The sequence below is a fragment of the Rhincodon typus genome, chromosome 8 (assembly GCF_021869965.1).
Source record: "Rhincodon typus isolate 14 chromosome 8, sRhiTyp1.1, whole genome shotgun sequence".
Taxonomy (NCBI): domain Eukaryota; kingdom Metazoa; phylum Chordata; class Chondrichthyes; order Orectolobiformes; family Rhincodontidae; genus Rhincodon; species Rhincodon typus.
In genome coordinates, this window is record NC_063339.1 from 28,029,768 (window position 1) to 28,041,201 (window position 11,434).

Sequence of the window (11,434 nt, forward strand, 5' to 3'; positions counted from 1 at the left end):
TAGCTAAAGCTACCGACATCCCACAAATTGATAGTGTCCCGAGAGCATTAACCTTGGTGTCTATTCCAATGGGTGTACTATTCCAATGAAATCACCACTATATCACCACCTCCCCTGAAATCCTTATGGACAATTCCTTTGCTTTTGTTTAAAAAAAGTGAATTCTTACGGTATTGTTCTACTGGATAATATGATGATCAGATTTCCCTTCAAATGTAAAGGATTGTAATTTAATCCCAAACCAGCGACCATGATGAAACACACTACATGGCAAAACCATCCCTTTGTCAATTAGGTCTATTGTTTAGCTTGTATTGTTAAAAATGCCACAGGATGTCTGCTACCAATTAAACCATCAAAATTCTTACATTATGCTCACACAATAGAAATTCAGCTTTTTGTTTCTCATCCATAGTGACTGGTACGCTGTCCAATATCTGAAGATTTGTTAATCGAAACACTAGGAATGGACGATACAACATTTTACGAGAGACCTGTAAAAAAAATTTACAAGGTAATCTCAAAATAAAGCATCACTTGATTATCATTTTAATTGTTTTGACATTGTAGTGATTCAGGTAAGATTGACGCAAGTCAAACACACTCAGAATTTCACACATTTTATTAATTTTAGAACTGCCTATATTTTAAAGTCTCCGTATAAGAATTGCTGCTGTTTGTAACTTGTAAAACCATTCAACGTTGATCCAAACTACAACCACAAACTGATTTCTTTTTAAGAAAGGTAACCTGAACTCTTCAGATAGTTAAATGGCAATTTGAGACATATAAAACACAGAAATACCAAGCTCGAACGGTTTCTCCCCCCGACCAGGTGAACATGTGTGCAGGAAGTGTGACCAGCTGCAGCTACTGGCTAACTGAAATTCAGAGCTGGACCTGTGGGTGAAATCACTGTGGAGCATCAGCAGTGCTTGGCATGTTGCGGATAGCATGTTCAGTGAGGTAGTTACATAGCAAGTGAAGACTGAACAGCAAAAATGGGCATGGGTGACCCCCAGGCAGAGAACAGGTAGCCAGGTACTACAAGAGTTTCCTGTGGCCAGCCTCCTTCTAACAGATATACTGTTCTGGATACTGGTGGGGGAGATGACTGGGGAAAGTAGTGGCAGCTAACTTCATGGCATAATTAGCTGGTCTTCTGCACAAGATGGGAGGAAGACTAATGGCACGGCTGAAGTTGTAGAGGATTCATTTGTAAGGGGAACAAATACATGTTTCTGCGGCTGCGAAAGAGACTCCAGAATGGTATGCTGCTTCCCTGGTGCCAAGGTCAGGGATATCACTGAATGGTTGCTTGCCATTCTGAAGTGGCACATAAATAGAGATCACTGTATATGTTATGATTACGTTGAGGGATTATAACTTATTTATTGTCACATTTATCTAGAAAGATACAGAAAAAGTGTTTTGTCACTACAATCCGGTGTCATTTTGAGATCCAAAAAGAATTGAAAGAGATTACATAAATAGAGTTCCTCTTCTGTACAACGGCTCTTCAAACACAGCGCCAGGGTTTCTGCAAGGTCTCTGTAAGGTACTCAGGCCTCAAGGAGTTCTTGTACTTCAGGCGACCGCAGCCAGAATTCTTTGTACCAGGCATTGCCACCGCCACAGCTGAAAACCCGCTGAGTCCATGATCTGGCCCTTGCCAAGAGTCCTTGCTCTGGGCACCAGTACTGCTGTAGCCAACAACCCACCAACACCCTTCCAGCTTCCCCATGAAGTCAGATGATGACGAAAAGAAAAAAAGAGAAAGAAAACGATGAGAAAGGAGAGAAAGAGAAGGATGCGGCCAATCTGTCCAAAGATGTGTGGGTCAGATGGATTGGCTATGCTAAACTGCCCATAGTGTCCAAGGATCTGCTGACTAGGTGGATTAGCCATGGGAAACATGGGGTTACAGGGATGGAGTGTGTCTGGGTGAGATGCCCTTTGGAGGATTGATCTGGATTCGATGGGCCAAATGGCCAGCTTCCACGCTGTAGAGGTTCTATGATTTTATGAATGCGTGACTGGAGAGATGGTGCAGGACGGAGGCCTTTAGATTTCTGGGACACTGGGACTGTTTTTGGGGCTGGTGAGACCTGGTTGCACCTGAACTGAAATGGGATCAGCATCCTTGCAGGGAGGTTTGTAGGGCTTTTTGGAAGGGTTTAACTTTTTTTTTGGTGGGGTGATCTTGAGTTCAGCAAAAGGAGATGCATGGCCAAAACTGGAAGTGACAGCTAAGGAGTCAAGGAGGCGTAGAAATTATAGGCCCATTAAAGTACAAGGGAATTTGGCAAGGTTGGATGTTTTTATTTTAATGCAAGAAGTCTGATGAATAAGCAAATGAGTTGAGGGCACAAATTCAGACTTGGGGGTATGATGCAATTGCTATCACTGAGGCATGGTTGACAATGGGACATCATTGGCAGCTTAATATTCCAGGATACAGGGAAGGAGGTAAAAGAAGAGGGGTTGTCACAATATTAATCAGGAAATCAATTATAGCAGTAAAGAGGGATGATATTTTAGAAGGCACCTCAAAATAAAGCCGTATGAGTAGAAATTAAAAAGCATATTGCTGGGGGTGTACTGCTGGCCTCCCAACAATCTGAGAGAAACAGATGAGTAGATATGTAAACAAGTATCAGAGAAGTATAAAACTATTAGGGTACTGATAGTGGGAGATTTCAAATTCCCCAACATTAGCTGGGTACTCATTGTGTAAAAGATTGAGAGGAAGTGGAATTATTAAAATACATCCAGGAGAGCTCTTTAAGCTGGTATGTTGAGGGCCCTACATGAGAGGCACAGATTTCAGCTGGGCAATACCTTTTTTTTATTCATTTACGGGATGAGGGCATCGCTGGCTAGGCAGCATTTATTGCCCATCCCTAATTGCCCAGAGGGCAGTTAAGAGTCAACCACATTGCTATGGGTCTGGAGTCACATGTAGGCCAGACCAGGTAAGGGTGGCAGTTTCCTTCCCTAAAGGACCTGGGAACTGCGATGAGCTTCAGTGCCTCCATTTAAACAGGTGAAGATTGAGTGGAGTACTATGTCCTGTTCATTGGTTAATAATCTTACTCACATGTTTGCACTGGATTTTGATAAACATTGAATTCACTGTCTAGGTTCACATTTTAATGAGCGGCAGGATGAGCTACTGGAGTATACCTGACATGCACACCAGTGGGAAGTCAATGAGCTGAATTAAATAAAACAAAACTTCTGTGTAACTTGAATGATGATCTACATATTTCAGGTACTTCTGATAAAGGTTTTGCAATAGAGAAAGCTGCAACTATTGGTCTCACAAAGAGATGGAATTGATCCTCATGTTTATATTACAGCATAGATCATTCCTCTCAATGGAGAGGCGTGAGAAGTACAACTTATGTGACAGTCGCATGACAGAAGTTGTTATTCAGAATTGGTATGTAACCACCAGAGAGGCAAGTAAAAACTTGGCATGGGTCTAGGTGGCATGCTCTTTGGAGTGTCGGTACAGACTCAATGGGCAGAATGGCCTCTATTTGCACTGAAGTCATTCTACAATTTCAATCAAAAGAACTTTGTTTGAGCAATTAATTGATAAATCATAATTTAAATACAACATACAAAATTATAATGCTTACAGGATTTCCAACAACCGACAGCTCTGTCAAATTTGGAAGTGAATCAAGTTTTTCCAGTTCACCTATATCCTGTGAAAAAAAGTAGTTTACTATCATATCTATAATGACAGTATCTCAAATCTTGATTGTCAGAACAGTTGGATAGGTTCCCCACATTTCCATTATACAGATTTGTAAAATACACATGTTTGTATGCACCTACTTTTCCACAAGATTGTTCAGCACATATTGTGTTATTTCTCTTATGGCTTTTTGGTCTTTACATTGTACACCTTTTGACTTTCATGCTTTAAAATGTTTGAAATTTTGTTATATACAAATATACCGTTCATAAAATTTCCCATGCTTTCAGAAAAAAAAGAAATATAAATTTTGAATAATATTCATTTTGAACGCAAAAGCAAACTACCACAAATACTAGAAATTTGAAATGCTGGAAATACTCAGCAGATCAAGGCCATCAGTGGAGACAAAGACAAAGTTGAAACTTTGAGAAGGAAAGTAGTTAGCTACTGAGAAAGTTTGTGAGAGTGAATAACTTAGAATTGAGGAATGGTCCATATTGTCACAAAGAATAGTCATATTGAAACATGAAAAAGGTGTGGGGGGGAGCAGGGGGAGAGGAGTAGATGTGTTTGATGGTGACATCATGCTGGAAGAGGCAGTGATGGCGGAAGATAAGATGTTGAATGTGGTTACTGATGGTGTAAAAAGGAATTTAAAACAAATTTAAAATAAATTACAAGGATATGAACGCAGTGATGGCTAAAGTGAAATGGAAAAATAGGTTAAGTTATAAGACACTAGAGAAACAGTGGGAGACATTTAGGAGATATTTAGAGTCTAAACATTAATAACTCTAAACAATTAATAATTAAGTAATTGTTTGATCAGACAGAACTTTATTTTGCTCTTTAAAAATATACTTGGTCATAGCTTTTTATCTTGCAGTCATCAGGTCAATCACAAGAATATCATAAAAGGTAAAACCAACACTTATATTGTGTGAGAAGAGAGTGCTCATTGGTTGGCAAGTGGACTCTGATTGGTAGAGGTCTTTCCATGGAGAATGCAGCAGTTAATTACTGACTGACTATTAATTACCAGGCTTTTTTTTTCTATGCATTTTTCTCTATGTTCTGCCTATTACGCAAATCAGAAAAGTGTTTTATTAAATTCAATGCCAGTGCGATGCCAGGTAAGCAGGCCTTATATCTCAAAGACTGGCAGATCGTATCTCTTCGGCTGTTTGCAACAAACAAGGCACTGGCCAAACACAAGCAGACAAAACTTGAAAACATGCAACATGTGATGCAATTCTACAATTGGACAACATTTGCTAGGTTATTTCAAGCATATCAGTAATTATACTTACAACCTATTCAGAATTGTCAGTCAGGCCCAACGTAACTGGAAGCTACATTTACTAATATGCAGGGCCTGGTTCTTTACAGAAAGAAAGATCTTGACCATACACCACATCTGTTTCAATTCATCAAAATAGTTGGCAGCCATTTGCTGGTTCATTTCTCAAGACAATGCCCTGACCAGTCAGAGTAAACAAACAGGAAGCTGGAAGAACACTGCTGGAAGGCAGCATCTGGAGGAAAGGAGCAGTCAATGTTTCGGGTAATACCCTTCTTTAGGACTTCAGGAATACCCAAAACGTTGACTGCTCCTTTCCTCCAGATGCAGCCTGGCCTGCTGTGTTCTTCCAGGCTCCTGTTTGTCTACCTTGGATTCCAGCATCTGCAGTTTTTTTTGTCTCCATCAGAGTAAACCTGCCTGGTTTGAAATCTAAACAAAGCCTGGCAGTTAACAGTTAATCATCATTAACTGTTGCATTCTCCATGAGAGAGTCCACTTGCCAACCAGTCAGCACTTTTCTTTCAAGCAGCATAAATTTTGTTTTTCCCTTTTATTTGCATCTTTGCGAATTGTCCTGATAAGTGCAAGACAAAAAGCTTTGACAAATTGTCTTCTTTTAATAACACGAAAGATATATTCATTAAGACTTGGAGTCATACAGCACGGAAACAGACTCCAGTCCAACTAGTCCATGCCAACCATAATCCAAAAGTAAACTAGTCCCACCTGCCTGCGCTTAGCCCATATCCCTCCAAACATTTCTTATTCATGTATTTATCCAAGTGTCTTTTAAATGTTGGAACTGTACCCGAATCCACTACTTCATCTGGAAGTTCAATCCACACACAAACCACTCTGTGTAAAAAGTTGCCCTTCATGTCTTTTTAAAATTTTTCTCCTATCACCTTAAAAATATGGCCCCTAGTCTTGAAATCCCCCACCCTATGGAAAAGCCACCTGCCATTCACCTTATCTATACCCCTCATGATTTTATAGGCCTCTATAAGGTCACCCCTCAGCCTCCTACATTTCAGTGAAAAAAAGTCCCAGCCTATCAAGCCTCCCCTTATAACTCAAACCCTTCATTGCTGGCAACATCCTGGTAAATCTTTTCTGAATCCTCTCCAGCTTAATAATATCATTCCTATAACGGGGCGACCAGAACTGTGCACAGCACTCCAGACAGGCCTCATCAATGTCCTGTACAAACTCAACATGACATCCCAACTCAAAGGTTTCAGGGTGCTAAACGCCTTCTTAACCACTCTGTCTACATGCGACGCAAACTTCAAAAGAATTATGGAGCTGAACCCCTAGGGCTCTGTTCTACAACACTATCCAAAGCCCTAATTTTAAATGTATATGTCCTGCCCTTATTTGTTTTACTAAACTACAATACCTTGCATTTAAATCCAAATCAAACTCAGTCTGCCACTCCACAGCCCATCTACCCAATTCATCAAGATCTCTTTGTCATTTTAGGTAACTTTTTTCACTGTCCACTATATCACCAATTTTGGTGTCATCCGCAAACTTACTAACCATGCCTTCTATATTCTCATCTAAATCATTAATATAAATGACAAACAAAAATGGACCCAGCACCGATCCCCATGGAACACCACTGGTAATAGGCCTCCAGTCCGAAAAACAACCCTCCATCACCACACGCTGTCTCCCGCCATTAAGCCAAGTTTGTATCCAATTGGCAAGCTCACCCTGAATCCCATGTGATCTAACTTTGTCAATTTGTCTAGCATGTGGAAACTTATCAAAGGCTTTACTAAAGTCCAAGTAAATAACGTTTACTGCTCTGCCCTCACCAATCTTCTTGGTTACTTCCTCAAAAACTTTCCCTAACACAAAACCATGCTGACTATCCCTAATCATTCCTTGCCTCTCCAAATGCATATAAATCCTACCTTTCAGAATCATCTTCAACAACTTACCAACCACCAAAGTCAGACTCACAGGTCTATAGTTCCCAGCCTCCTTCTTACATCCCTTCTTAAACAAAAGCACAACATTAGCCACTCGTCAGTCATCTGGCACCTCACCCGTAGTTATAGATGATACAAATATTTCTGTAAGCGTCCCCGCAATTTCCTCCCTAACATCCCACTAAGTCCTGGGATACACTAGATCAGGTCCTGGAGATTTATCCAAAAACATCAATATTTATTTCCCTGAGTTGTCTAGTCTCCATATCTTTCTCCACTGTAAAAAAAAGAACTGACGTGAAATATTCATTTAATATCTCTCCCATCTTCTGAGGTTCAGCACAAAGACAACTTCTTTGGTCTCTGAGGGGCTCAACTCTCTGTCTAGTTGCTGTCTTGCTCTTAATGTACTTGTAGAATCTCTTTGGATTATTCTTAACCTTATCTGCCAAGGCTATCTCATATTATCTCTTTGCCTTCCTGATCTCCCTCTTAAGAATGCCCCTGCACTCTTTATACTATTCAAGAGATTCATTTGAATTCAGTTGTTTATATGTAATATACGATCTAACAGGAACATAATGAATCTGAACTCTTGAAGTCACTCTTTTAAAAGCCTCCCACTTATCAGATGTCTATCTGCAAACAGTCTACGCCATTCAACTTTTGAAAGTTCTTGTCTCTTACCATTAAAATTTGCCTTACTCCAATTAAAAACTTTAACTTTTATGAACAGCTTATCCTTTTCCATAACTATTTTAAAACGAATAGAATTATGATCAACTAGACCCAAATGTTCCCCTACTATCACTTCAGTCACTTGCCCAGCTTCATTACCCAACAGAAGGTCAAGTTTTGCTTCTTCTCTAGCAGGAACATTTACATATTGATAAAGAAATTTTTCTTGAACACTTTTAATAAGTTCTTCACCATTCAAACCTTTACTATTATGGTAGTCCCAAACAATGTTTGAACAATTAAAATCACCCACTATTACAACCTTATTATTCTTACGTATATCTGAGATCTCTCTACATATCTGTTCCTCAATTTCCCTCTTACTATTAGGGGTGGGGGGCTATAATACAATCCCATCAAAGTAGACATTCCTTTCTTATTAAAAACCAAAAGAACTGTGGATGCTGTTTCTTTCTTATTTCTAATTTCAACAAACATATTTTCACTGGTTGATTTTTTAGAAATATCTTCTCTAGTTACAACAGTAATGTTTTCCTTAATCAAAAACGCCACCTCCCCTTCTGTTTTGGCTCCTTTTCTAATCTTCTGATAGCGTCTGAAACCCAGAACATTGAGCTGCTACTTCTGTCCGTCCCTCAGCCAAGTTTCTGTAATAGCAATCCCATGTTCCCAAACATGCCCTGCGTTTATCGGCCTTACCTGAAAGACCTGTTGCATTGAAACAAAAGCAGTTTAATATTTCAGAGTTACTTCATTCTTTGCTGTTGTCTGTCTTTTCTAATTTACTCAGCGATTTAGGATCCCTCCATTTCCCCCTCTCTAATAGTTTATAGTCTCTCTTAATAGACCTAGCAAATCTCCCAGCTTTCCAGTTCAGGTGAAACCCATCCTTTTTGAACATGTCTTTTCTGCCCCAGAGGAGATACCAATAATCCAAGAAACTAAATCCGTGAACATTACACAACCTCTTCAGCCTTGATTTATCCCCATCATCCTTTTATTCCTTCCCTCGTTCGAGCTTGGCACCAGGAGTAAACCAGAGATTATTACTTTTGAGGTTGTTTGTTAATCTTCTACTTAACCTCTTATATCCACGCTGTAAAGCCTTAATCTTTTCCCTAACTATGTAATTCCTACCAACATGTCCAACAACTTCCAGCTTCTCATTCTCCCCTTTAACAATATGCTTCAAATGTTTTGAGACATCCTTAATCCTGGCACCAGGAAAGCAACAAACTATCCTAGATTCACAGGAGAGTCCCATACAACAATTATTCTTTTAAATTTTGTCAAACCCTGCCTAATATGATTCAGTCTTAGTGTCCAAGATCTGACAGTTTCTTTCATTTTCTTCTGAGAGACTGTCCCTTTTGAAAGTACCCAAAACTGAATATCTGTTTGAGAGAGGAACAGCCACAGAACATCCATCTTCCTGACTGATCCTGCTGTGTAATCACTTCTCTAAATCTACTAGCCATCTAATTCTGTGTCTCTTGAATGCCCTCAATGACATCAAGCCCAAAAAGAATCAGCTTTCAATAGCACCTTATATGTAAAATAAATTACCCCCACTTACCCAAAGAATTAATACTAAGCATGCAAAATTAAAATATCAAACATTATAAATCTTAAATAAAATCAATCATTTAGCACAAGTAGTCCAACAGGCAGCTTTAAATCCTCTGATTAAAAAAAACTCACTCACCATTGAGAATTAATGCATTATGAGGATATGCATAGAATCCCTACAGCGGTTAGGCACAAATTATGGGTGGTTTGGCCCATTGAGTCTACAACGATCTTCCGAACAGCATCTCACCCAAACCCAGCATGCTACCCTATCCCCATAATCCTGCACTTACCATGGCTAATCCACTCAACTTGCACATTTTTGGACTATGGAAGGAAACCGGAAATCTGGCAGAAACCCAGGCATACATGGGGAGAAGGACAAACTCTACACAGTCACCCAAGACTGGAATCGAACCCAGGTCCTTGGTGCTGAGAGGCAGCATTGCCTGACGCTGAGGCACCACGCTGCCCATTATGGCTAACTAAGGAAGTTAAGGATAGTACCAAATTGAAGGAGATGATGTACAGTGCTGGAAAGATTAGTAGTAGCTCAGAAGATTGGGAAAATTTTAGAAACCAGCAAAGGATGATCTAAAAATGTAATACAAAAAGGGAGGAATTAAGGAGTACGAGAGAATGCTAGTTATAAACATGAAAGCACACATGTAAACACTGGCAAAAACAGTCTTTCAGTCTTGCCAAATAAAAGCTTACTGCACAAGATAAGAGCTCATGGTATTGGGAATTATATGCTAGCATGGATAAAAGATTGTGTAACTAACAGGAAACAGACAACCAGAATAAATGAATCATTTTCAGGTCAGCAACTATAACCAGAAAAGTACCACAGGCTTCAATGCTGGAACTCAATTTTTATAACCTCTATTCATGACTTGGATAAAAGTAAATTTGTAGCTAAATATGTTGCTAATTCAACTACAGGTAGGGAAGCAAGTTGTGAGGATACAAAGAGTCTGCAAAGGGATAGGTTAAGTGAGTGGGCAAAAAAAATCTGGCAAATGAAGTATAATGTGGAATGATGTGAAGTTGTCCACTTTAGCACATAGAACAGAAAAACACAATATTATTTGAATGAGGAGAAATTGCAGAATGCTTGAGTACAGATCTGGATATGACTTGAACATGAATCATGAAATGCCAGTATATAGGTACAGAAACTATTTATGAAGGCAAGTGAAATGTTAGCCTTTTTCACAATGGAGATGGAGTGTAAAAGTAGGGAAGTCTTGATGCAGCTATAAAAGGCAATGGTGAAACAGCACATGGAATACCGTGTACAGCTTGATTCTCCTAACTTAAAAGAGGGATCAATTTGCATCGAAAGCAGTTCAGAAAAGATTCAGTAAATTGATTCCTGGGATTAAGGGTTGTCTTATGAGGAAAAGTTGAATAGGGTAGACCAAACTCGTTGGAGAAGAATGAGATGTGATCTTATTAAAATGTATAAGATTCTGTGTATTGGGTATAAGCTAGGGGGAAGATTTCCTCTCATGAGAGAATACAGAACTAGAAGACACAATTTAAAAGGGTTCACTAATTTACAACAGAGATGAGGAGGAGTTTCTTCTCTTAGGGGGTCATTAGTCTTCGGAATTCATTTTCAGACAGCAGTGGAGGCTACGTCACTGAAAATATTCAAATGTAAGAGGTTAGGAATTTTGCAGGGAATAACCCATGTTCTGATTCACCAAAGATTGTTTAGAATCCAAAAGGCAGAAGTATGATGGAATACTCTCATTTGCCTGGATGCACTCAGCTCCAAAAACTTTCAAGAAGTTCAACACTAAATTCAAGCAGACAAACAGGAGGCTGGAAGCAAGCCAGGCAGCATTTGGAATAAAGGAGAGGTGAACATTTTGGGTATTACCCGAAACGTTGACTTCTCCTTACCTCTAGATGCTGCCTGGCCTGCTGTGCTCTCCAGTCTCCTGTTTGTCTACCTTGGATTCTAGCATGTGCAGCTTTTTTTTGTCTCTAATAAAATTCAAGCACACTGTTTGACACCTCATCCAGTACGTCAAACATTCACTATCACCAATGCAGAGGAACAACAGTGTGTACCATCTACAAGGCACAGCAACTCACCTAGATTTCTTTCATAGAACTCTCCACACACACTACCCTACCATCTAGACAGACCAGAGCAACAGATGCATGGGAACACCACTACCTACAGGTTCCACTCCA

General features: G+C 39.6%; 1 protein-coding gene across 2 annotated transcripts in view; it reads right to left on the minus strand.

Moving 5' to 3' along the window:
- The window catches only part of lrrc9 (leucine rich repeat containing 9), a 182,687-nt gene that overhangs the window by 14,327 nt on the left and 156,926 nt on the right, over nt 1-11,434 (minus strand). For both annotated transcript variants that reach the window (XM_048599971.1, XM_048599972.1), the window contains 2 exons: nt 3,648-3,716; nt 369-494 (listed from right to left, as the gene is read on the minus strand). In XM_048599971.1, coding sequence (XP_048455928.1) covers nt 369-494; nt 3,648-3,716 — 195 coding nt within the window. The remainder of the gene's footprint in view (nt 1-368; nt 495-3,647; nt 3,717-11,434) is intronic.